Genomic DNA, 26,830 nt, shown 5'->3' with positions numbered 1-26,830 from the left:
GCCAGACCTCCCAAATCTGTCTTTTAATCTGGCCCTTAGGACCCTTTCTAGCCACACCCTCACCTGGTCCTTCTTAAATCCTCCTCTGGTGTTTTTGCCTGACTGGGATGTGCTCTTGAACTATGAAAATCCCTCTTGCCTTTCTAGATACAGGCTAGAGATGGGTATGGCAATGTGTTTAGAAAGCAGCTGACTGTACAAAGGCAACATTTATATTCGTTCCTCTGCCCACCTTTGCCTCTGATCCTGCCCATCCCTGACATGTGGCCCCCAGAAAGTTTTCCAGAGGTAAGGCGGCCCTCAGGCTGAGAAACTTGCTGCAAAACAGAAGAGAGCCCCCACCTTTTAAAGAAAACAAGCCGCAGCTTTTTATTGGAGATGTAACAGAAGAGCTCTGGGTTGAGCTTCCATTTTGATATTTTGAGGATCTATCCCATTCTCAGCTTGTCCCACTTTTTAGGAGCTGCTGCCTTCTGGAGTGTGAACCTCCAGGGAGCTGTCACCTAAACAAGCCCTTGTCACTGCAGAGCTGGCTAGATCACTCCAGGTTTCTAGGGCATAGCCCAGATTTGAGGAGGGCGGAGGGCCTGCTTGCATCGGTTGAAGAATGGCTGTGGGATGTTGTCGGATGAGGGTTGTCTCTGCTAATTGAGGACGCTGGACTTAAAAGAGTGTCATAAACGCACACACACACATGTTGTCATGCATTCTACTTGTAGGAAGGATGCCTGAACTGACTCTTCCTGTCCAGAGAATCTCTGAGCATGCCTAGAATTCATTAGGAAGTTGTATTATACTGAGTCATGCCAGTGGCTCATCTGGCTTAATATTGTCTACACTGACTGGCAGAAGATTGTTTTCAGGCAGTGCTGCTGCCCAAACCTACCTGGAGATGCTAGGGATTGAATCTGGGAGTTTTAGCATGCTCTGCCTCTGAGTTTCCCCCTTCTCAGAACAAAAGTGCTGCTGTCGAAATAGGGACTTGTTCCCTCAGTTTAAAAGTCTGAATCTCTGCCCATCTTTCTTTATTTTCTTCTCCTTCGGAAAGCAGGACTCTGGTATTTAATGTTTAAAATGAGAGGTGTTGGGGTTTACACCCCATAATTGATTATGATTACGTTCTACTACAGTACAGTGGTACCTTGGGTTACAGACACTTCAGGTTACAGACACTTCAGGTTACAGACTCTGCTAACCCAGAAATAGTACCTCGGGTTAAGGACTTTTCTTCAGGATGAGAACAGAAATCGTGCAGCGGCGGCAGCGGGAGGCCCCATTAGCTAAAGTGGTGCTTCAGGTTAAGAACAGTTTTACGTTAAGAATGGACCTCCAGAATGAATTAAGTTCTTAACCCGAGGTACCACTGTAGCTAGTCTTAGAGACTGTTCCCAAAATTGCCTGCTGTGTTGTCTGTAGACGGCACTTTTTGGCTACCTAAGGATCTTCACAGTTTGCTTTCAGTATATGGGATAATCATTATTATTTCTCATGGGCCAGGATGAGTTCCACCATTAGAAATAGGGTTCTGAGTCGGATTGGACTGCTTAGAGATAACTTGAGAATTGTGTAGAAGCTGTTAAGTGTATGGTGGGAGCAAGCACCCCCAGAAACGTTTTCCGTTGTTCTCGAGGAAAGAGAAGCCTTTTTTATTGAATGCTTTCCCTCTCTCCACTCCCAAAACATGGCTGTGTCTCTCCTGGGAGCCTGGAAAGGGGGGGGGGGGGCTGCCATTGAAATGCTGAAGATCAGCTGCAAGGCAGGCAGCCTGTCAAGGGAGAGGAGGGAACTCTAGCTGGGAGGCGCCTGGCTCCGGCCTCCCCAGGGGACGTTGGCGTGCGGCCGGTTGGCGTTGGATATGCGCTGCTCCTCAGCTGGTCATGCATGCTGTGCCTCCCCTCCCTGTCATCGATATGATGAGCGTGTGGGGAGTGTAAGGAGGGGCTGAGAGAGAGAATTTTGGGACAGGATCAAGACTGAGGCTTTTCTGGCCAAGGGGGTGGAGAGAGAGGGAGGAAGAAGACTCTGCAGCATTGCACCGCTGCAGAGAAGAGACTGGGGGCAGGATACCCTCTCACACCACCCCAGCAAAGCTCCTGTGCCCTAAATGACTGCAAAAACCTCAGGCAGGAATTCAACAGGTGCAGCTTTTCTGTGGAAATTCTGGCCCCTTGTTGTGGCTGCAAAGGCTTGAAAGCCTTAGGTGGGGGCAGCTGTAAGGTACCGCTACGGGGTTGCCGTAGCAACCGCTGCACTCTTGCGGCCTACGCTCCTGCTGCTAAAGGGAGAGGCCTAGTCTTCCTCCCGAATGGTAATGAAGGAGGCAAATAAAGCAGGTCCTCTTTGAACAGAGAAGCAGAAGGGGGAACCCGTGGCTTGTACAGGTTCAATCCTAGACACAGCCTAAAGGGCATATCAAAAAGATGTGAAGATGAAGCTCTGGCTTTGGGGAAGGGAGTCACGTGGTTTTGGGGGGCAGACAGTCTCTCTGCAACCTTCCAGTCCACGCTCAGTGCTTTACATTGTAAAGCAGGAACCATCAACCTTTTCTTTCAGCTCGAGGGCCACATTCCCTTCTGCACGAACCTCCTGAGGGCCACCTGTCCAGGGTAAGGCAGAGCTTAAGGCAGAAGGTGACAGAGCAACAAAGGTAAAATTTACCTTTGTTACAGGAGGCTAGTTTCTACATATACTGTACTCGCACACTCCTCCCTTATCCTCCATCCAGCATTATTAGAAAACTTGGATGCATGCCAACCCAGCAAAGACGCTCTGGGGTGTGTGAACCTGGGTTTTGCCTGGGGAGAGCTCTGAGGGCCGGATAAAGACCTGGGGCGGGGGCACATTTGGCCCCCTAGGCCCGAGGTTCCCGACATCCTCTGCAATCTTATAGTGCTGCCCAGAGGGTGTTCGTGGTTGGTCACAGAGAGAACAAGAGAGGCCTGCAACTGAATCATAGAATTGCAGAGCTGGAAGGGACGCCAAGGGTCATCCAGTCCAGCCCCCTGCAAAGCAGGAATGAGAAAGAGCAGAGCAGGCTGCCTTGAACCCCCCCTTCCTCATCCGCAGACTGGAGTGCTCCTAGTTAAGGGAGCCAGGCAGTCTTTCCCTCTTCCAGGATACTCCATTCCATTCCTGCTCCCTCCCTCCCATGATTTTCTCTCTCTTTTCTCTTCCCTTTAGTCCACACACAGAGGACTGATTTTTATTTTCATATGTATGAAAATATACGACGGGGGTGGTGGTATTGGCGGAGGCCATGATTTTGGGCCAATTGGGGAGAGGAGCTCTATTCAGTTGTTGGGGGGCGTTTTTCAACCTGAGCGACATTTTCTCAGCCTCTTGGAGCTGCTGGGGCTCAAGGTTTCTGGCATTTGATTTTAGGGCCCAATAGGAGCAGCAGGCCAAGCAAGGACTTTACACTGGCCGTGTTTTGGTTTGGCGGCCGCCGGTTGCCGACCAGTACCCCTCCAAACACACACACACATCCTTTCTCTACAGGCCCTCCCTTGCTGTTCTATTTCCTGACAGGCACAAAGCCTGACTTTCTCTACCCACATGGCGGGCCCAAAATACCCAGCAGCTGACATCCTTGCAACTGTCTCCTAAGAGACAGCTGTCCCAAATTCATTCCTGCCTCCTGCCTCCTCGCCACCCCACCTCCCCGTCGCCATTCCCCCGCCATGCATGTATGTGAGTCTATGTTTGCATGTGCTCAGCTCTTCTGCTTGGCCGTGGTTTCGCAGCCGTCAGGTATGGGAACAGGTAAGATGAGGCTAGGAAAACAGACTGGAAGCCTGGAGCCTGCAGTGGAAGAGCATTGTGTGTTGTATGTGTGTGCTTGGGGGTGTTTGAGGGTGTGTCCCTGTGTGGCAGGGTTTGGAACGTGTTTTCTGGAATCGAGATCTAGGCCAATTATTTTTTTTAAAAAAGGAACAGTCGGCCTGGGAATTAAATCTGCTGGGATGTGGGGAGGGGGGATTTTGGAGGGGACGACGGGCACATTCTTTCCAGCCCTGCCCAGTTTTTGATCCAGGAGAGTTTATATGCAGCTGATAAGGGCACTCGCTTGGGCTCAGAAGTAAATAGAAGCTGTGGCACTGGATTTGAAATGAAGGGAATCTATACAGGGATATGTGCTCTCCGTAATAGTTCTCACTCTCTCTCTGTGCCCCCCTCCACATTCTTCAGTGAAGAATGCCAAAGTATTTAGTGGAGTCGGTGCTGCAAGCTTACTGCAGTTGCACTAATAGTTTCTTTGGCATAGTTTTTGTTACCACTTCTGCCCTTGGAGGGGGAGAGTTGAGCTATTCTGCCCTTGCTTGGCATCCTGACCATATAAACACTCATGCATTGAGTGCCCACTCCTGTATAACTTGAGATTTCACCAGTCCCTATATTCCTCTCCCCCCCCCCCCCCGGTATCTTTTGGAAATCATAAGGGCTACAAACTTGAGGTGTTTGTTTGTTTGTGTGTGAGAGAGAGAGAGGGGGGGGGAAGGGAGGGAGGGAGATTCTCATGCAAACACAAAAGTATGGAAGATTCACTCGATTATGGGATGTTTTGGGTATGTTTTTGTGCTGGAGGCAGGGGCAGGGACTGAAGTGGGTGTCACGGTCCCTTTGGGTCAAGTAGCAACTGCTGTTTTGCGAGTTCCTTTAGAGAAATGGAAAAGCCCCGGAGGAAAAAAGGGCTACAACTTTTACTTGTCGGACGGTGGTGGGGGTGGTTTTGGTGGAATATCAGCTTTGAGTGGGCAGGAAAGTTTTGGCAGGAAAATGGCTCCGAGTGGAAAGTCAAATACTCCTTCCCTTCCCACGGTCCCAATAAGGACCAGAGCCTCCTTCACTACCACCACTGTAGCTGGTTTTGGTATGCCATGCAGGAGCACTCCTTCAGATGCTGCTGGACTACAACTCCCATAATCCCTGACTATCAGCCATGTAGGCTGGAGCTGATGGGAGTTGTATTCAGTTATATCTGGGCAGGGGCATCATGCTGGCCACCACTGATGCAGCTGCAATGCATAGCTTGGTCATTTTCTTATTTATTTATTGCATTTCTATCCCACCTTTTTCTCTAAGGAGGTCAAGACATACATAGTTCTCCCCCTCCTCATTTAATCTCCACAACAACCTCGTGTTGAATGCGCTTCGGGTTGAGTGCATTCGAGTTGCGCTCTGCAGCAGCCCGGAAGTAATGGAGCACGTTACTTCCGGGTTTCGCCACTTGCGCAGACGCTCAAAATGACGTCACACGCATGCGCAGAAGCGGCAAAAGAGACGTATGCGCAGACGTGGCGTCGCTAGTTACGTTTGCTTCTAGATACGAACGGGGCTCCGGAACGGATCCCGTTCGTATCCAGAGGTACCGCTGTAAAGTGGATTAGGTCGACAGGCAGTGACAGGCCCAGGACTCATGGCTGAGTTGGGATTTGAACTCTGTTCTGCCAAATCCTAGTCAGACAAGTGCTCTTCAAAGTTGGGCTTTTGTTTTTGTGGGTTGTATTCTGCCACACATACCATTAGTGCAATATTAGTGCATCAGTGGTGGATTTATTCTGGACCATCTCCATAAGAACCTGCTATGTGTCTGCACGTCATTCCACTTTATGAGTTATTCTGCGATTCTTGCCTCGTGTTATTGACTTTCTTGCCGCCTAGAAGCCTGCAGGCTTCTCGCAGGCATCTGGTTGGCCACTGTGAGAGCAGGATGCTGGACTAGGTAGGCCACTGGCCTGATCCTGCAAGCGCATCTTATGTTGGTTACGTTTGCTCTTACTCCATAGAGCGACGAAAGGAGGGCCAAAAAATTAAAACCAGAGCATTTGCAGTATGAAAAGCTGCAGGGTTTCAGCAAGATGCACTGAAGTCGTATCTCTGCCCTGAAACTTCTGCAGCCACAAAACAGGATGGAAAGCAGGGTCACGTATAAACTTTCCAAGCGCAAAACATCAAGAACACACAATAAAATGGATGTCTGATCTTTTCCCATGCTCCTGTTTTACCTAAAATAGGTGGAGTTGCCATCCCCCTTTGCTGCTTGCATCAGGGTCAGACTAACCGCCTCCCCTCCTCCACTATGACTTGCCTCTTATTTTATTTCCACGTTCCTTGGGCAGCCTCCGGCCAGGCTGAGCAGCCCTGTTGCGGTCAACTTCCCCAGCTGGAAGTATGAGAGCCACACCCGGGAGTGCGCTAGCCAGGCTGGAGGGCCTGTTCTGGCAGCTGGCCCTCAAGGGGGGGGAGGTAGCATTTAGAGCCGGCTGGGCTGCCGCGTGTTTCAGCTCCCCAGAGGGCAGGATGCGCTGCCTGCGTGCAGAGCAGAAACGAACGAGGTTGTGGAGGCCCAGTCCAAGCGATAGATGACGACAGGGCTTTGGGCAAGCGCTGCCAAGACCTCGCGTATGACTCTGGAATGCTTCCGGAAGGAAGCCTGATTCAACCGGATGCCCAGAACCTTTATCCTGAACCGGGGTTGAGGGGGTGTTGACACAATCCCTCCTTTAAGCTGCTGCTTTTTGCCTACAGGGCTCTTGCCTCAGCCTCCCATGAGCGAAAAGCTGTAGCTCTGTGGCTGAGCCCGTGTTTGTCGTGCCAATGACACCCGTTTCAACCCCTGGACTTGAGAAAGGCCCTGGTCCAAAACACTGGAGAGAGTCGCTGCCCATCTGTGTGGGAACAGGGGCAGTCAATGTAGTGTCCTCTGGATGTTGAAGGACTACCACTCCCATCAGCCCCTGCAAGTGTGATAAGTGGTCAGGGATTATGGGTTTTGTAGTCCAGCAACGAACAGGAGGGCAACATCTTTGCCACACCAAGTGTGCACACTCCCAGTTGCTTTGCATCCAGTGTGCTCCCATTGGTGGTTTGGAAACGGATGTTAGGCGCAATCCATATCTATCCTATTGTTTCTTATGAAATAGTGTGTTTCCCCTCCAAAACCAGCTTCAATCCGAATTGAGGAAAAGAACTATCTAGCTGTATGTGTACACAGCCATTATGATTCAGTGTGATAAGGCAACTTCCCATGAATATATACTGCTAGTAGCCTTTGTGGGACAGTGTAAATTGGGGCTGGTAGGCCAGTATGTGCCCCCTCCTTCCCCAAGGGGTCCAGGGGCCCTCCAGCTTCTTAAACTTAGCCTTGACCCATGCCTGTATTAAACAGAATGATGTGACTGAGTCACGAGATGGTGTAATGGACTGTGCTGGCTACAATTGCAAGTGAAATGGGATACCATTTGTGAATTCCTTCCCTTATGCTAAAACAAACAAGCACTTTCTGCAAATAAAATAATGTGTGTGCGTCGGGGACAAAGGCTCCATTCTAGCCTGTTTCTGACTTTGCTAATTCTCCCGTTTGCAGAGAGGCTTTTGAAAAAAACTACACAAGAGAGCATTAAAAAAGCGATTGCCTCCTTCCGTCTTAAGTGGCACAGTCTATTCTACTGTTGTTTCAGAAGGGTCCCTACTCTCTATATACAGCCAACTGACATTGCGTTCTACAGAGTTAGTCCATTGGTCCATCCAACTCAATATTGTCTACTCTGACTTGACATCAGCTGTCTGTCGTATCAGGACATTCCCAGCCATACCCAGGGAAGCCGGGGATTGAACCTGTGACCTTCTGAGTGCAAAACAGATGCTCAGCCACTGAGCTACCACCCTCCTTAAGTGATAGAGCAGGCTGAGCCGCTTTCGATGGTGGGAATCCAGTCCTTTGAATGCTTTAGGAGCAAAACACACAAGACTTTTCAGCAAACATAGGATGAGCACGGCAGGGAGTGGTCTGAAAGTGGTCAATGGCTTCAAGTTACAAGAAAGGAGATTCCGACTAAACATCAGGAGGAACTTTCTGAAGCTGTTCAACAGTAGAATGGGCTTCCTCGGGAGGTGGTGGACTCTCCTTCCTTGGAGGCTTTTAAGCAGAGCTTGGATGGCCATCTGTTCTGGATGCTTTAGCTGAGATTCCTACATTGCAGAGGGTTGCTCTAGATTACGCTTCCAAATGTACAGTTCTATGATTTCATTCGCTTAATGTGAGGAAGCATTTAAAAAAATGCTAGCCACCCCAGGCAGCCTGTCAGGTGGCCCTCGGGACGAATGAGGCCCTCAGTCTGGAAAATGTTCCCTCACCCCTGACTTTATTATTATTTTACTGTTGTTAGCCTCTCTGAGCCCAGCTTCGGCTGAGGAGGGCGGGATATGCCATATTTTTCGCTCTATAAGACATACTTAAGGGGAAAGGTATCTGCGTCTTATGGAGCGAATTCAGGCTTCATGGCCAGTGTGGTGTAGTGGTTTAGAGCGATAGACTCGTAATCTGGGGAACCGGGTTCGTGTCCCCGCTCCTCCACATGCAGCTGCTGGGTGACCTTGGGCCAGTCACACTTCTCTGAAGTCTCTCAGCCCCACTCACCTCACAGAGTGTTTGTTGTGGGGGAGGAAAGGAGAATGTTAGCCGCTTTGGGACTCCTTCGGGTAGTGATAAAGCGGGATATCAAATCCAAACTCTTCTTCTTCTTCAGCGAAAGCAACGTGAAGCCTCCAGAGCGCACCGGGAGTGCTCCCGCTGCGCTCCGGAAGCTTCGCGTTGCTTTCGCTGAAGCCAGGAGAGCGAGAGGGATCGGTGCGCACTGATCCCTCTTGCTCTCCTGGCTTCAACTTCGCTGGAGAGGCGCTGCGCAGCTTTCCCTCTCTGTGTAGCGCCCCTTCAGCGAAGCGTGAGGAGAAATGGAAGGGATTCCGCTTCTCCTGCTGCTTCGCTGAAGGGGCGCTGTGCAGAGAGGGAGAGAATTTCCCCCCCCTTGTTCTCCCCCTCTAAAACTAGGTGCGTCTTACGGTTGGGTGCGTCCTATAGAGCGAAAAATACGGCAAATAAAATTTCATTATTTATTATTATTTAGGCTTCTGCTTGACTGTGTCTGCCTCTCCCCCCCCCCCCAGGAAATGAAGTCGTGGCGGCAGCGCTGCGAATGACCCACCCTCTGTGAAGATGTCCTCCATGGACCCTCTGCCTCCGGCGACCCCTCCGACCCAGAAACCCACGCGCATCATTAAGCCCCGCCCACCCACCAGGCCACGACCGTACTTGCCCCCCAGGCCGGACTCTGCCAGGCTGAGCCGTGGACCAACCCCACCTTTGCCCCCAGAAGGCTCTTCAACTGAGGCTGCCAACGATGGATCCTCCAAGTCGGCTGATCCCCCCTGCAGCCAACAGCAGCAGCTCCACAAGCTGCAGAACTCTGGCGCCGTTCGTAAAATCGTCGTGCGCTTCAGCCACACGGAGAAGGAAGAGGCTGGGAAGCCAGCTCAGCCTGCTGTGAACTGTAGTCAGGTGTCTGTCGCCGAGAATGGGGAAGAGAAGATATCGGAGGGGAAGGAGGTACAGGGGCCGTCGGGTAAGTGAACTTGGCTATAAGGCTATGTGGCTGTTTGTGGCTTCCTTCCCCTTGGCCTGAATATAAGCCTCACTTTTTTTTCCAAATTCTGACCATGAAAAGTTAAAAGTGCGGCTTAAATTCACAACCTTACAAAAACTGGCTTTTGCGACACAGGTTTAAGTACTTAATTCGTTCTGGAGGTCCGTTCTTAACCTGAAACTGTTCTTAACCTGAAGCACCACTTTAGCTAATGGGGTCTCCCGCTGCTGCTGCGCCGCTGGAGCACAATTTCTGTTCTCATCCTGAAGCAAAGTTCTTAACCTGAAGCACTATTTCTGGGTTAGCAGAGTCTGTAACCTGAAGCGTATGTAACCCAAGGTACCATTGTATTGCTGCTGAAACAGACATACGGTAAAACGGAATGGGTGTGAGTTCCTGCAGAATTTTAAAGGAGCGGCTTATATTCGGGTACAGTGGGACCTCAGGTTACAGACACTTCAGGTTACAGACTCCGCTAACCCAGAAATAGTACCTCATATTAAGAACTTTGCCAATACAGTATTAAAATATTTATAGATCACACTCATTAAAAAATGCAAGAAGGCCGTATACAACATACAGAAATCAAAGTAAGGTACAGTGGTGCCTCGCAAGACGAAAAGAATCCGTTCCGTGAGTCTCTTCGTCTTGCGGTTTTTTCATCTTGCGAAGCAACCCTATTAGCGGATTAGCGCTATTAGCAGTTTAGCGGCTATTAGCGGCTATTAAAGGCTTAAGGGATTAGCAGATTAGCTTCTAAAAGGCTATTAGCAGCTTAGTGCCTTAGAAAAAGGGGGTGGGGAGCGAAAAAAAATCACAAGAATCGCAAGACATTTTCGTCTTCCGACGCAAGCCCATAGAGAAATTCGTCCTGCGAAGCACCTCCAAAACGGAAAACCCTTTCGTCTAGCAGGTTTTCCGTCTTGCGAGGCATTCGTCTTGCGGGGCACCACTGTACATAAAAATGTCTTTGGCTGGAAGGTAACCTCTGGCCCTGCAGGCCTTGGGATGCTTCGAAAGCCACTTGCATCCCAAGTTGGAATCTCTGCCCCAAGTAATGGTGAATTGTTTGGCTGCTTGTATAAACTGTGCAAGCAAAGCGTGTTTGCGTACCAGCCCAGGCTGGTCCATTAGGCTGAAGGGGGCACTGTCTTGCCAACTTCATTCTGCCCTCGACCAGCCCTCTGTCCTTCACAACCAGTGCAGGGAGAGGTGGCCTTAGCTGTTGGATTTCTCCTCTTCAGTGTCAGTATTGCCCTTGCAGGGAGGTGTGATGGGGACACAACTAAAATAGGCTTCATTCACACAACAGTTTGTTCCATTTCCTTAGCTCGGAGCTTCCAAACTGCATGTTGCGACACATTAGTGTGTCAGCTGCAGTGTGTTGTTCGAATTCCCCCGGTGCTCCTCCTGGGACTAGAAAGGGGTTAGCTTAAACTCCAGTATGCTAGTAAAAAAGGGACGGGGGTGGCGCTGTGGGTAAAAGCCTCAGCACCTAGGGCTTGCCGATCGAAAGGTCGGCGGTTCGAATCCCCGCGGCGGGGTGCACTCCTGTTATTCGGTCCCAGCGCCTGCCAACCTAGCAGTTCGAAAGCACTCCCGGGTGCAAGTAGATAAATAGGGACCGCTTACTAGCAGGAAGGTAAACGGCGTTCCGTGTGCGGCTCTGGCTCACCAGAGCAGCGATGTCACGCTGGCCACGTGACCCGGAAGTGTCTCCGGACAGCGCTGGCCCCCGGCCTCTTAAGTGAGATGGGCGCACAACCCTAGAGTCTGTCAAGACTGGCCCATACAGGCAGGGGTACCTTTACGCTAGTAAAACCGAATTACAGTGTCGCGAAATGATGCATGTCTAAAACGTGTGTTGCCAACGTGAAAAGTTGGGAAAGCTCTGTCCTAGATGTTAATTTCTACACTCTACTTGAGCTTTCCAAATTCCGCGATCCCTGTTCGTAGGATCCCTGTTCGCTTCCATTTCCACCCTCCCCCATTCCTCTCATGCATTTATCTTTGAGCCTCAGTGCATGGCAATATCTAAAGCAGCATCCCTTCATATGGCAGAGGCTCTGTCTTATCTTCGATAAGGCCTCCAGTGTTGCTTCTCTTCTCTTTTTTCAAATTTATGTATTTGGTTTTTCAGATTAAAATTTTACAATCACATATCCAACATACAATATAAAAACAAGATTCCGAAGACTCTCCTGGAATCCCTTGCTCCCCTTTGGGATCTTATTGTTAGCCATTTCCTCTTGCATCTTTTATGATAATCCAAATTTTCTACATCCCCATTGTGTCCAAAATTCACCATTAAACTACAAGTGTTATTCCCATCCTACTAACGATTTTAGCTGTTCACAGTGGTTTTTAAGATAAATGATAAATTTCCCCCATTCCTTATTAGAAATTTGTCTTCCTGATTTCCGACGGTTCCAGTCATTTTAGTCATTTCGGCATAATCCGTCAACTTGATCTGCCGTTCTTCTCTGGTGGGGGCTTTATCTTCTTTCGCTTCTCTCTTTCCCACAGATCCCAGCGAGGATTCCCAGCATGCCATGTCGCATGTGGTGGAGCAGAACGGCGTCGAGTCGCCAGCCACCTGCCCCTCAGGCTGCCCCTGCATCTGCCACCAGCAGCGGCCAGGCATGGTCTTGGCCTGGGTTCCGGCACATTCCCAGCAGGCCGACTGTGAGGACGGGCCCGCCTCAGACCTCTCGTCCTCTGCGGATGAGGGAGGGCCTGTCTTCCAACACCTCTTGGTGCTCAATGCCCCAGCTGCCCCCAGCCCCCCAGCCTGCAGTGGGCGACCCCCTAAATCCCGCCGTTCTCCCCGCAGCAAGAAGCCCCCTGACCCACCTCCCTCGGCCAACGGGCACCCCGAAGGCGGTGTGGTCTTGACGGGGTACCGATCCACCGCCGAGCCTCTTCCGCTGCGCTGCCCACCCTTGATGCCCAAGCCCCCCCGGCGCAGCAAAGCGGGTTCCCTTGCCTCTCTGGACGGCGAGGCCTTGCCCCCCGCCATCCCACCCAAGGCCCCCACGAAACCGCCTCGCAACTCCTTAGTTCCTTTAGCCTACTCTCGCCGGAGTTCCCTGCAGTACCCGCTGGAGATGAACCAAGCTCAAGGTGACACCTGCCTCCTCTCTGCGGTGGAAGGGCTCCTCATGCCTCCCCCCTCAATGCCCCCGCCGCCGCCACCCGTCTCCCAGGTGCAGGCGCCCCTCCCGCAGAACCAGCCCCCCCTGCCCCCTTCCTGCCAGTTGCCCACAACCATGACTCCCCCTCCGCCCTCCCAGCCACCGCCGCCATTGCCTCAAGGCCTGCCTCCTCCTCCAACCCAGCCACCACCACCCTTGGGTGAAGGACTGTGTCAAGGTAACGACAGCACCCTGCAAGTGAAAGACATAGTTGGGGGGGGGGGGTGGCCTGGGAAGGATAAGCAGGGTGGAGTTAAGAGATTTGTTAGGCTAAGATTTATTCAGGATATTCCATGCCTCCTGAAAAGGTCCCAAGGAAATTGGCCAGCAAGGAAAATAATAAAAGACTAAAATTACCCAGAATATCGTATTTTTCCATGTATAAGACGATGCTTTTTGCTTAAAAAAATTAGGCAAAAATTGGGTGTCATCTTATACACGGATAGTGAATGCAGAGGGGGGACGTGCGATTAATGGCAGCAGCAAGCAGGAGATTGGCAGCGGCGATTGGGTGGGTGATTGGTGGCTGCGGAAAGGCCTGCTGGCGATTGGCTGCAGCAGTTGGGCAGGTGATTGGCGGCTGTGGCAAATGGGCAGGTGGGCTGTTGGCGGTGAGCGGGCAAACAATTGGCAGCTGCGGTGAGGTGTGCGATTGGCAGTGGCTGTGACAAGGGATCAGCAGTGGCAGGCAGGCGAGTGAGCGATTGGTGGAAGTGACCTCCCCTCCCCCCAAAAAGCTAAACAACTTAATTTCTTAATTTTGGGTTAAAAAAAATAGGGGTCGTCTTATACATGTTGGCGTCTTATAGATGGAAAAGTACGGTAGTTACCTAAAATAAAATAAAAACGAGTGAGAGCAATACCCTGCTGCCCACACATAGCTTTATCTCTGCTCCTTTTCCAATCTCAACTAACTCTGCAAAATTTCTCTCTCACCAGATGGCTGTGAAAATGAATGCCCGACCCCTGGAGACTCTGACGCGGAGACCCCAAATGACGGGTGCGTTGGTGTTCTTCCGCGTGCCCGCAAATTCCTGAATGAAAGATGTCCATGGGTATTTGTGTGCAAAGAGGATGCTGATCTTGATCGGGGGATGTTGTGATGGGCTTGCTCAGATTTCTGGGTGATTCACAGTGGATATAGGGACATAGGAAGTGAGGCATTATATATATATATATTTCCATCTTGATATTTTATTAAGGATTTTCTTGTTTTACAGAATTAAGTGTAATGCCTCGTATTCCCCCCCCCCCCATGTAACATTTTTACAAATCCGTTTCATTTGTTGAGGCATTAGGGGGAGAAGAAAAAAGAAAGAAAAAAGAAAGGGGGGGTGGTGGAGAGAGGGAAGATGGATGGGGGTGGGGTCGGGTGGCGGTGTTTCTATTATGTTTAATGTATGTAGAGTTTGGTGTCAGCGTTGCTTGTGTTGTTCACTTGTGTTCCTTTGGTGGTGAGAGAGGTTGGGGTTGGCCTAGGGTGGGATTGTTTGCTTGTGATTGGCTGTGGTGATCTTTGTTTTCGTGCGTGAGTGGGGTGGGTGGGTGTTTTGGATCAGGTTAGGTGAGGCATTATATTTGAGTCAGCTTGCCCCACTTTGGACAAGCCACTGCCTTCTGGAGATTGAATCTTGAGAGAGTTGTAACCTAAGCAAAGCGAAGTCTGCACTGTTATCTCTGCCGAACTGGTTGGATCCCTCCAGGTTTCTAGGGCGTAGCCCAGCTTTCAGGAGGGCAGAGGGTCTGTTTGCATCAATCAGAGTATGGGGTTGGGATACCGTCTCCAAATTGTGTCTGTTGAAGCAGGAGGCTGGACTTAAAAGTGCCATAAACACACACAGAGATTGTCATGCATTCTGCTTGTATGATCACTTAGCTGACCTTGCCTGTCCAGAGAATCTCTCAACGTGCCGAAACTTCTACCAGGTCCATTCTAGCATTCGTCCATCTAGCTCAATATAATCTACATTGGCTGGCAGCATCTCTCCTGGGGTTTCAGACATGGGACGTTCCTAGTCCTAAACGGAGATGTTGGGTATTGAACCAAGGACTTTCTGCATGCAAAGCAGATGCTCAGCCACTTATTTTTTAAGTGGATCTTACAAGCCTGCAGTCTGACTGCTCCATCATCCTTGGTTCAACCAGTACGGCATCATCTCTTAAGATAATTTACCAGTTAGTTTCTTTCTGCTTCTCCTTCCTTGCAGACACTGCTCGGTGCTATCCCCAAAGGGCCCTGACTGGGGACTTTACCTACAGGATGGTAAGTGGGAAATTGGTGCGGGAAAAGGGTTGAACCTGGATCAAGCCAAAGAAAGGCCCATTGAGTACAGCATCCTGTTCTCACAGTGGCTAACTAGGGGCCCATTCTGATAAGTCAGCAAGCAGGACCAGCCAGTGGCGTAGCGTGGGTTGCCAGCACCCGGGGCAAGGCAAGTAATTTGTGCCCCCCCCCCCCGCTGCACTGTCCCTCCCCCAGATAGTCCCTCGCTCTCTCTCCGCACCGCACCGCACCGCACGCCTGGCACCCTCCCCTCCACAGTGGGCGGCGACCCGGCAGCTCGGATCGGATTCGCACAGCCAGCACTGCAGTGAGAGAGAGTGAGTGAGCCAGGTAGGGGCAGAGAGCTGTGAGTGTGAGTGCCCCCCCCCCAGATGTTGCGCCCAGTGCGGCCAGCCCCCCCTGCACCCACCACGCTACGCCACTGGGACCAGCACTCTCCTCACTTGTGATTCCAACCAAATGGTATTTAGAGGTCTCTGAAAGTGAAGGTAGAACAGAACTGTCATGGCTATTAGCCACCGATAGACCTATCCTCCTCCACTCCTCTCTTTAAAAGCTTTCCAAGTTGGCCATCACTACCTCTTATTTATTTATTTCATAGATTTCTATACTGCCTAATACAGCAACAGTGCTGCGGAGCAAATTCCAGAGTTTAACCATGTGCAGTGTGAAGAAGTTCCTCCTTTTGTCTGTCACAAATCTCCCGATGCTTAGCTTCCATTAGATTGCTTCTGGTTTTCAGGAAATGCTCTGGGGGTTTATTTAGTCCTGCCTTGCGGAACAACAACAACAACAGCAAGACAACAACAACCACAAAAAATACAGTGGTACCTCGGGTTACATACGCTTCAGGTTACATACGCTTCAGGTTACAGACTCCGCTAACCCAGAAATAGTGCTTCAGGTTAAAATCTTTGCTTCAGGATAAGAACAGAAATCGTGCTCCAGCGGCAGCAGTAGGCCCCATTAGCTAAAGTGGTGCTTCAGGTTAAGAACATTTTCAGGTTAAGAACAGACCTCCAGAATGAATTAAGTACTTAACCCAAGGTAAAGGTAAAGGAAAAGGTACCCCTGCCCGTACGGGCCAGTCTTGACAGACTCTAGGGTTGTGCGCCCATCTCACTCAAAGAGGCCAAGGGCCAGCGCTGTCCGAAGACACTTCTGGGTCACGTGGCCAGCCAGAGCCGCACACGGAAACGCCATTTACCTTCCCGCTAGTAAGCGGTCCCTATTTATCTACTTGCACCCGGGAGTGCTTTTGAACTGCTAGGTTGGCAGGCGCTGGGACCGAACAACAGGAGCGCACCCCGCCGCGGGGATTCGAACCGCCGACCTTTCGATCGGCAAGCCCTAGGCGCTGAGGCTTTTACCCACAGCGCCACCCGCGTCCCCTTAACCCAAGGTACCACTGTACAAATTATTATTATTATTATTATTATTATTTATTTATTTATACCCCTCCCATACGGCTGAGTTTCCCCAGCCACTCTGGGTGGCTCCCAATCGAGTGTTAAAAACAATACAGCATTAAATATTAAAAACTTCCCTAAACAGGGCTGTCTTCAGATGTCTTTTAAAAATAGGATAGCTGCTTATTTCCTTGACATCTAATGGAATGATGCCTAGTAACACAAATCAACTACCAATGCACTATTATTTGATGTGATACAGAATACATCTGCAAAAAAACCCCCATCAGTCTGGAGTGGCTACTTGTCTCTTTTTGAAACCCGTTTCCCTCTCTTCCCTCCTCAGAGCCCCTGTACCAGACGTATCGCCAGGCTGTCATCTCCAAGGAGATCAAGCGGCAAACGGTCCCCCGCAACAGCAGCTTCAGCAGCTCTGACTATGGGGGCCCTTCCCCTGGCGAAGGGCCTGCGGGGCCTCGGGGCCCCATCCCGCACAGCACGCTTTGGCAGGAGCTGCCCGCTGTGCGAGAGAGCGGCCTTCTGGGAAATATCAGCCCCGAAGAGAGGAAGATGCAGGAGGTGAGTTGGCTGTTGTCTCGGGCAGAGTGATCTCCTGCAGTTCTGCCACTATGAGATCCTGTCATTGGAGATGGGCAGAGACTGAATCTGGGACCTTGTGCGTAGTCGGAGCGTGTCCTCTACCACTGAGCCACAGCCTCAGACTGAATGGAAGTGGCCAAATGAAGAACTTTTTTGAGCCCAGAACACTTTGAGAACCAAAGAATTGTAGCATTGGAAGAGACCCATTAGTGTCAAGCAAACTGGTTGATGGGCTCATCTTAAAACAGCCCACTAAGCTATTTGTTTGGTTTTTTTCAATGGGCTCATTTGATAATTTGAGGGAATTTGGGATTTACCGTATTTTTTGCTCTATAAGACTCACTTTTTCCCTCCTAAAAAGTAAGGGGAAATGTGTGTGCGTCTTATGGAGCGAATGCAGGCTGCGCAGCTATCACAGAAGCCAGAACAGCAAGAGGGATTGCTGCTTTCGCTGCGCAGCGATCCCTCTTGCTGTTCTGGCTTCTGAGATTCAGAATATTTTTTTTCTTGTTTCCTCCTCCAAAAACTCGTTGCGTCTTGTGGTCTCGTGCGTCTTATAGAGCGAAAAATACGGTATTTGGCAGCTGATTGTGCACAACTTTCAAAAGGGTGGCTCCTCTTTCACAAATTGCAGGAGTTTGTTTTGTGTGTTTTAATCGCTCATTCTAAACTTTAGGAAGCAGAACACTTTCAGATGAGTTTGTTGGGTGCTGATCAGTGTTTGAAAAGCATGGATTGATTTTACCCCGGGGCAAACAAAATCCAAGCTTTACATATACAAGTTAATTGGGTTCTCAACTCGCCCATCATGGGAGATGTGGTAGATAGGTTTGCTTTTCCTGGCATGCCACTTTTTATGGTTCATAGTAATTAATTAGTGAAAGATAAATAGAATAGGTAGGATTAGCTGTGTTCTGTCGCATCACACACACAAGCCTGGTTTGCACATCATGCTATTCCAAACCAGAGAGGAGATTGCATCCAATCTGCTCCTCCCTGGTCATTCTGAAGCTGCGCCATGCTGAACTAACAAAGAGCCCGGGTTTGTGTGTTGTCCATACCTGGTTCATGGCTTAGCCCTTTCCAGACTTAACCATGAGCTGCAGCCAAGGTTTGCTGTATGATTTACAGCTTGTGATTTGTCCAGGAGAGCGACACTCCGGCCAAAGAATTGCCTAGCTCAGCATGGCACAGTGGCAAAATAGCCAGGAAAGAGTTGAAGCAGCCACGATCTCCCATTCTGCAGCCTGCACGTCCGTGCTAAACCATGGTTTGGCGTAGTGCGACAGGCGAAGCAAACCATGGTTGTGATGAGTCCTGCCCATCTCCTTCCACTGATCCTCCTTTCCATGGTTCTTGCCTCTTCCATGTCCAGAGCCTTTTTGAGGTGGTGACCTCCGAGGCGTCCTACCTGCGCTCCCTGTTGCTGCTGATCGAGCACTTTATGGAATCGCGGGACCTGACAGCCACCATCCTTCTGCGCGAGCACCGAACCCTCTTTTCCAACATCCGCAAAGTCAAGGAGGTCAGCGAAAGGTCAGCTCTGCCTCTTCCTCTTCCCTTCTTCTGTCCCCTTTCCCTATATTGCCATGGGGCTCTCCGGAAAAGTAAAGGAAACTGATCTATGATTATGCAGGAAAATAGGAGCCTGCCTTTTATCAAGTCTGGGGACATTTGCAACCCTGAGTTTGAATGTGGGACCTTCTGTATGAAAAGCATGTGCTCTGCCACTGACCTACGGCCCCTTCCCCACTTCTCGTGAATGTCCCATATATATATATATATATATATATATATATATATATATATGCACACACACACACACACACACACAGTATTTTTCTCTCTATAAGACACACTTTTCCCCTCCTAAAAAGTAAGGGGAAATGTGTGTGCGTCTTACGGAGCGAATGCAGGCTGCACGGCTATCCCAGAAGCCAAAACAGCGAGAGGGATCACTGTGCAGCACTCCCTCTTGCTGTTCTAGAAGATTCCACCTAAACATTAGGAAGAACTTCCTGACAGTAAGAGCTGTTTGACAGTGGAATTTGCTGCCCAGGAGTGTGGTGGAGTCTCCTTCTTTGGAGGTCTTTAAGCAGAGGCTTGACAACCATATGTCAGGAGTGCTTTGATGGTGTTTCCTGCTTGGCAGGGGGTTGGACTCGATGGCCCTTGTGGTCTCTTCCAACTCTATGATTCTGGTTTAGCTGCGCGAAGCCTCTTCAGGGCACGGGGAGCCTTAATCCCACTGCCCTGAGGAGGCTTCACGCGGCTATCCCAGAAGCCAGAACAGCGAGAGGGAGCGCTGCGCAGTGCTCCCTCTTGCTGTTCTGGCTTCTGGCTTAGCCCCTCTCTCCCTTCCCCCACCTCCCGGAAAAGCCCGCAAGAGCCTTGCTCCCTTTAAACAGCGCGCGGCTCTTGCTGGCTTTTGCGGGAGGTGGGGGAAGGGACAGAGGGCAGCCCCTCAGTCCCTTCACCCACTTCCTGGGAAAGCCTGCAAGAGCCGCACTCCCTTTCACGAGCTGCGCGGCGCGTGTGTGCGGTTCTTGGGGGCTTTTCCCCTCAGAGTCCCCCCAAGAGTCACACACACGCTCCACGCGGCTTGTGAAAGGGAGTGCTGAGCAGAGCCTGGGATGCATACAGGCTCTGCTCAGCGCTCCCTTTAAAGAATATTTTTTTTCTTGCATTCCCCCTCTAAAAACTGGGTGCGTCTTATGGTCTGGAGTGAAAAATGCGGTATATGTGGCTATTCATGATGCCAGTCCTTCCCCTTTGGCAGATTTCTGCATGATCTTGAAGGACGCTTGGCCGAGAGCCTGCAGATCTCGGACGTCTGTGACATAGTGGAGACACACGCACAGCAGAACTTCTCGGTCTACATTGACTATGTTCGCAACCAGCTGTACCAAGAAAAGACCTACAGCAGCCTCATGTGAGTGGCAGAAAGAGAGAAGGAAGCAAAAGGAGTTCCGTTGGGAGACTCTTGATAGTTTCAAAGGTCTCTCGATGGGAATAGGGAGCCACTAGCCAAAGAATCTCTTTCTTTCTTTTGCGGTTGGTCTAGCAATTTCGGATTGTGTCTTTGTTTTTTATCTAGAGCATTTAAAAAGCATGCTGTTTGTGCTGAAAGGTATTCCAGAGTGGCTTCAGAAAAAGAAAAACAGCATTAAGATGGTCCCTGCCCTCTCAGGCTTAGAATCTAGAAGAGACGACATGAAAGGGAAAAGGGGAGATGAGGGAGGAGGACGAAAACAAGCTCAGGCACCAGTTCTTAAAGTTACCCTTCTAATATTGACCAGCTGGGACGGAGACAGTTCAGGTAGCCCTGTGGAATGGCTGCCTGCTATGTGGCGGTTGAGGCAAGGTCAGAAGTGGAGGCACTGAAACGGCCCTTCTTCTTCTTTTGCTCTGCAGCCTGATGGAATAGCTGCTTGCTTGTGTGTTCATAAGAAGCTGCATTATATGGATTCAGACCTTTGGTCCATTGAGCTCAGTATTGGCTACCAATTTTTTATGTTTTGAATGGTTCTTATTTTTATTGGGAAGCTGCCTTGAGTCCTGTATCAGGCAGAAAGGCAGGGAATAAATAAAATTATTATTATTATTATTATTATTATTATTATTATTATTATTATTATTATTATTACACTGACAGGCAGGGGTTCCCTAGTTCAACAACAACATCTGGAGGGCTAGCCCTGGCTTAGGGCTTTAAAGGTAAACCACCTGCACTTTAAATCAGCTCTGGAAATGAATCAGCATAGCTGGTACAGAATAGCCTTCATATGCCCCCATCGCTTGCCCCTCTCAAGTAATGAGACAGCTGTGTTTTCTACCAGAGGAAGCTTTTGAACCACCTTGAAAGGCAGCCCCACGTAGAATGTGTTGCTGTAGTCTAGTCTGGGCGTAACCTGGGCATGTATAACTATGGCAAGTTCCATCCTCCCCTCTCTAGGTGGCGCTGCAGCAGGAAGGCATAGCCCTCTTTCCTGATCCAATCCTGCCTCCTCTCTTCCTTCCCAGGGAGAAGAACCCCCAGTTTGCCATTGTCGTCACCCGGCTCCAGGAGCTCCCCCAATGCCAGCGGCTCCCCTTCATGTCCTTCCTGCTGCTTCCTTTCCAGAGGATCACCCGGATCAAGATGCTCATAGAGGTGGGAGCTCTGGAGACATTCATAGAACCATAGAATCGTGGAGCTGGAAGCATCTGCCAGCCATTATCTATCTTCCCCTGTAACGTGTAGCTGCAGAGGGAGAGCCTTGAGAGTTTGCACTCAGTGCAAGTCTTCAGCGAGGTCCAGCAGAAGTGCTGTTGGCACCTTGGGCAAATGGGAGATGCTCTCCCAGAATCCTCTGCAAAACTCAGAGGTTGTGTAGCAGATGTGTCAATGTGGGAGGGGGTTAAAGGGACACCTGACCATTAGGTCCAGACGTGGCCGACTCTGGTGCAGCGCTCATCTCGCTTTATTGGCCGAGGGAGCCGGCGTAAAGCTTCCGGGTCATGTGGCCAGCATGACTAAGCCCTTCTGGCGAACCAGAGCAGCACACGGAAACGCCGTTTACCTTCCCGCTGGAGCGGTACCTTCTTATCTACTTGCACTTTTTGACGTGCTTTCGAACTGCTAGGTTGGCAGGAGCTGGGACTGAGCAACGGGAGCTCACCCCGTTGCTGGGATTCGAACTGCCGACCTTCCTATCGGCAAGCCCCAGGCTCTGTGGTTTAACCCACAGCGCCACCCGTTCGTCCAATTGCTTAAGAGCAGAGGGTGCACCTGAAACCCCTCTTCCAGCCCCTTTTCCTCCCCCTCTAACTTTACTTGTTTCTCCTAGAATATCCTGCGTCGGACAGAAGAAGGCTCATTGCGAGAGCAGAACGCCATGAAAGCTTTGTCCTCTGTTTCCAAGGTGAGGATGACGCTCATTATGTGAACTTACGAAGCCATCTCAGACCGAGTCAACCCTGCTATTGTGATTGGCAGCAGCTCTGCAGGGTCTTTTCCAGCGCTGCTACCAAATATCATCTCAAACCAGAGATGCCCTCGGTTGACCTTGGAATCTTTGCCACCCAAAGCACAGGATGTGCTATTGAGCCATGGGCTTGTTTGCACTACACTGCTTAATCCTGCTCCTTCCCAATAGTCAGGTGCTACGTGCCAATGGCTATGTAGCCAGAATGGGGCCAAGGGTGAAGCAAGAGGGATGTATCAGACTATTTGGGGTGAAATCCCAAGTTTAGCAGAAGTAAAAAAAAGGAAGAAAAACGAACCCGAATTTACCCTGATGAGGACTGAGCATGTTTACTAGCCAAGAATGGAATGGAGTACAGTGGTACCTCGGGTTAAGTACTTAATTCGTTCCGGAGGTCCGTACTTAACCTGAAACTGTTCTTAACCTGAAGCACCACTTTAGCTAATGGGACCTCCTGCAGCTGCCGCGCCACCGGAGCACGATTTCTGTTCTTATCCTGAAGCAAAGTTCTTAACCTGAAGCACTATTTCTGGGTTAGCGGAGTGTGTAACCTGAAGCGTATGTAACCTGAAGCGTATGTAACCTGAGGTACCACTGTACTCTGGAAAGGGTGTGGTTGGCTGGAGCGCTGCACACTGCTGCATTTTGTTGCAGATATTTGCACGTTTGTATATTTTTAATACCGCCTGTTTCCTAAGCATTCCCTTCCCTTTGCGGTTGATCAGCAGTCTCTTGATGACCACAAGTAACGTGACTCTCTCCTCTCTCTCCTTTTCCCATTCCCTCAATCTCTGACCAAGATAATAGAAGAATGTAACTCTGAGGTGGGCCGCATGCGTCACATGGAGGAGCTCATCCACATCGCCAGCAAGATCGAGTTTGACAAGCTTAAGGTCAGGAAGGCTTCAGCTCTCTGCCTTGCTTTTGGCTCACTCCAAATGGCTCTTCCCTGATGCTCTCTGCCTGCCTAAATTGCAGAATGAAAACATTGCTGTGCCTCTTCCTCTTTGCGACTTGTGCTAAGCAGCGTAACAGAGTGCATTACGTTATTTTTCTCCACTTGGTTCCGAATATCTCCCTCCCCTTTACAACTGTGCCTTGCCCAACCCTTGGAAATAATAAGTCATTTGATCGCGTTCCCTGAAATCGGTGAGCTACCCGTGCGATTGGAGCATTGACGATCTGTGAATTTAGGGTTCAAAAAGCACACTGGCCGATCTTGGGCCGGGGTCCCTCAGCCTAGCCTACCCCACAGGGCTGTTGTGAAAATAAGATTGCCTATCTGCCACCACCTTCAGCTCCTCGGAAGAAGAGCAGCACGTAAATGTAACAATAATTGCAAAATTCATGCTATTAATAGACATTGTGAACATCTTATTTACAGTTAAGCAGTATACACATTCTGCTAATTAATTAATTAATTAATTAATTGAGCTAATTAAAACCTTTAAAGCCCTATACGGCCTAGGACCCTCGTACCTACGGGACCGTCTCTCCTGGTATGTCCCACAGAGGAACTTACAGTCTTCAAACAAAAACATCCTGAAGGTCCCAGGCCACAGAGAGGTTAGGCTGGCCTCAACCAGAGCCAGGGCTTCTTCGGCTGTGGCTCCGATGTGGTGGAACGCTCTGTCACAAGAGACTAGGGCCCTGCGGGACTTGACATCTTTCCGCAGGGCCTGCAAGGCAGCTGTTCCACCAGGCCTTTGGTCAGGGCGCAGCCTGACTCCCTCCTTTGGCAATCTTCACAGAACTTTAGCCTAATGGTTGCCATCAATTTGGTTTGAATTAATTTTATAATGAAATGATTTTAGAATGTTTGTACTATTTTATTGTTGTTAGCCACCATGAGCCTGGCTTCGGCTGGGGAAGGTGGGATATAAATAAAATTTATTATTATTATTATTAATTGAGTTAATTACTGTATTTTGCGCCCCATAGGACGCACCGGCCCATAGGACGCACCTAGTTTTGGGGGGAGGAAATAAATAAAAAACATTTTATTTCCCCCCCTGGAAGAACCAGGTCGGGGAACAGCGGGAATGTGCGCTCCGCCTCCCTGCTGTCCCCCGAGCTTGTGGGGCTGGTGATGGGGAGAAGTGCACTGAGCCCGGGACTGCAGGCAGCTCTGCGCAGCCACCAGGAGCCGGGCGGGACTTTGCGCCCTGCTCCCGATGGCTGCGCAGAGCTGCGCTGAGCCCGGGACTGCAGGCAGCTCTGCGCAACCCTCGGAGCCGGTCTCCCGAGGGTTGCGCAGAGCTTCCTGAAGCCTGGAGAGCGAGAGGGGTTGGTGCGCACCGACCCCTCTCACTCTCCAGGCTTCAGCGAAAGCCTGCATTCGCCCCATAGGATGCACACACATTTCCCCTTCATTTTTGGAGGGAAAAATGTGCGTCCTATAGGGCGAAAAATACGGTAATTAATTAATTGAGTTGGCTTGCTGGTCAGCACCACCCCTTTCGGAGGCAGTGTGCTTCTGAATTCCAGTTGCGGAAACCACAGGTGGGGAGAATGCTGTTGTGCTCAGGTTCTGCTACTGAATGGGCTTCCCATTGTGGGCATCTGGTTGGTCAAAATGAGAACAGGATGCTGGACTAGATGGGCCATTGGCCTGATCCAGGAGGGATCTCTGTATTGTTCTTAATAGACCAGTTAAATATTGCCGGTTGACCACCAACTCTTTGTCAAATATGCCCAGAAACTTGGATGTCAGGGATGCTCGAGAAATTAGCCGGCTGGCCTTACTTACTCACTTAGAACAACCACCTCTAAAAAATAAAAATAAAAAAGTGAGGCTTTGCCATTGCTTCTCTTTCTTTCTGTTTTTAATTTTGGTGTTTTTAGACTTTGCGACTCAAGGCTGACCCGCTTGTTCCAGGATAAAAGCCAAAGAAAGCCCAGAGCCGTTAGTTAATCACTCGCAGTTCTAGAAAGCTTACCGTACTTTTCCATCTATAAGACGCCCGCATGTATAGGACACTCCCTATTTTGGGGGGCTCAAATTTAAGAAAATGGGGGGAGATGGCACAGAGTTGTGGAGCTTTTTTTTGCGGAGGATTGCCCATGGTTGTTGAGGGTTTTGGGGGGGGGGGTTCCCGAAAATTGCTCACCCGTACGTGTTACTAAATCTGCCTCCTGTCTGTCACATCACTTGCATAAGTTGCCAATCGACTGCCCAACTACATACAGGAGCGTCAGCCAATCAACACTACCCAGTGTGGTGTGGTGGTGAGAGCCAGTGTGGTGTAGTTGTTAAGAGCAGTAGACTCGTAATCTGGTGAACCGGGTTCACTTCCCCGCTCCTCCACATGCAGCTGCTGGGTGACCTTGGGCTAGCCACACTTCTTTGAAGTCTCTCAGCCTCCCTTGCCTCACAGAGTGTTTGTTGTGGGGGAGGAAGGGAAAGGAAAATGTTAGCCGCTTTGAGACTCCTTCAGGTAGTGATAAAGCGAGATATCAAATCCAAACTCTTCTTCTTCTACCCATTGATGCCGCAGCCAATAACACGCACAATAGCCTCTGACAGCCTCGGAAGCAACCAATCAAACATCCACCCTACGCACTGCCAATGTATAAGACGACCCCCACTTTTTAGCATGGTTTTTAAAGGAAAAAACATAGTCCTATACACAGAAAAGTACGGTACTTCCCATTGCTTAGAGGAAAGAAAGTTAATTTCATTGTTTCACAATAGCCGTTGTTGTTGTCTTTTAAAAAAAATAACAATTAGTGTAAGTGTAAAACCTGTAAATGATTAAAGCGGCTTTGTGTTTGATCGGATGAAGTTAATGCTGTCTAAAAAACATTTGACCTGGCAATTGAACACACCCACCCACCCACACGCATGTCAAATGCTCAGCAGAAAGTAATCCAAGTTGGTGGCCTGTTTTAGGGGGGCTTCAATTCTGCTTTGATTTCTCTTTGATCCAGGCAGTTCCCATCATCTCCCAGAGCCGGCAGCTGCTGAAACAGGGCGAGCTGTTGGAGGTGGTGCACCGGGGCACCATCTTTGGCACCAAGCCCAAACTGGTCCCCATTTACTTGTACCTCTTCAACGACCTGCTGCTCATCACCCAGCGGAAGAGGTGAGCTGAAAAACAGCGGAGTCAACCAGAGTCTTGGCCCATCTCCCTTGGTATTATGCGCAGGGGCTCTCCAGAGTTTCAGACAGGAGACTAGCTGCCCTAGCTGGAGATGCTGGGGATTAAGCCCTGGGGACTTCTGCATGCAAGTCAGATGCTCTGACCTACGACTCTTGGCTTGTATGGGGTTCAATCCCTTGATCTTGGTGGTATCAGCACCAGGCTGAGCTAAGACGCTGGGTTTTTTTCTCCTTGGCAAGGAGTGGTTGAGTAGGTGGGTGTGCTTGGCCCCCCAACAAAGGAAAGGGCATGCAAATTTTGGACAGGGTCAATATGAAGAAGGGAAGCGATCTTAAGAAGTGACTCATGGGGCAGAGAAGCAGAATTGGGTAGCTGAAAACCTGCAGCCTGTGATACATTTATATTAATTTTAAGTCTCAGTCAGTTGCCTGCTTTCCAAGCCTATTGCTTTATTCTCAAGGACTAGAAACTTTTAAAATAGTAAGCTCGGTTTACGAACTTAATCCGTTCCAGAAGTCTGTTCTTAAACTGAAACCGTTCTTAAACTGAGGCTCGCTTTCCCTAATGAGGTGCCCTTTCACCGTTCGGCTTCCGTTCTTAAGCCAAGGTAAAGCTCGCAAACTGGGACATTACTTCCAATTCTGCAGAGTTCGTAAGCCGAATTGTTTGTAAACAGGACTGTTCTTAAACCAAGGTACCACTGTGAAGTCAAACCTCGGTTCCTGAATGCCGAAAACCCAGAAGTAAATGCTCCGGTTTTCGAATGATTTTTGAAAGCCGGATGTGCTACGTGGCTTCCATTTTGAAGTTTGCCTATTGTATTGAGGCTTCCACTTTCAGTTTTCGGTTGT

The 26,830-nt window shown here is 49.9% G+C and overlaps 1 protein-coding gene across 7 annotated transcripts in view; it reads left to right on the top strand.

Annotated features, from left to right (window-relative positions):
• The window catches only part of ARHGEF15 (Rho guanine nucleotide exchange factor 15), a 128,539-nt gene that overhangs the window by 28,984 nt on the left and 72,725 nt on the right, over positions 1–26,830 (top strand). For 6 of the 7 annotated variants that reach the window (XR_014504339.1, XR_014504340.1, XM_083410186.1 and 3 more), the window contains exons 2-12: positions 8,947–9,401; positions 11,949–12,794; positions 13,556–13,616; positions 14,824–14,879; positions 16,656–16,888; positions 18,285–18,445; positions 19,689–19,841; positions 20,933–21,062; positions 21,739–21,813; positions 22,677–22,769; positions 25,807–25,961. Coding sequence is in view for 5 of the 7 variants with exons in the window: in XM_083410186.1 (XP_083266312.1) it covers positions 8,996–9,401; positions 11,949–12,794; positions 13,556–13,616; positions 14,824–14,879; positions 16,656–16,888; positions 18,285–18,445; positions 19,689–19,841; positions 20,933–21,062; positions 21,739–21,813; positions 22,677–22,769; positions 25,807–25,961 (2,369 nt within the window). In the remaining 2 variants the exon portion in view is untranslated. Of the gene's footprint in view, positions 1–8,906; positions 9,402–11,948; positions 12,795–13,555; positions 13,617–14,823; positions 14,880–16,655; positions 16,889–18,284; positions 18,446–19,688; positions 19,842–20,932; positions 21,063–21,738; positions 21,814–22,676; positions 22,770–25,806; positions 25,962–26,830 lie in introns of all 7 variants that reach the window. The other variant, XM_083410184.1, reaches the window with a different exon arrangement.

Source organism: Podarcis tiliguerta (assembly GCF_965153285.1).
Source record: "Podarcis tiliguerta genome assembly, chromosome: 13".
Taxonomy (NCBI): Eukaryota; Metazoa; Chordata; class Lepidosauria; order Squamata; family Lacertidae; genus Podarcis; species Podarcis tiliguerta.
The sequence above is the reverse complement of the archived record's forward strand: the minus strand, read 5'-3'. Positions and strand labels throughout refer to the sequence as shown.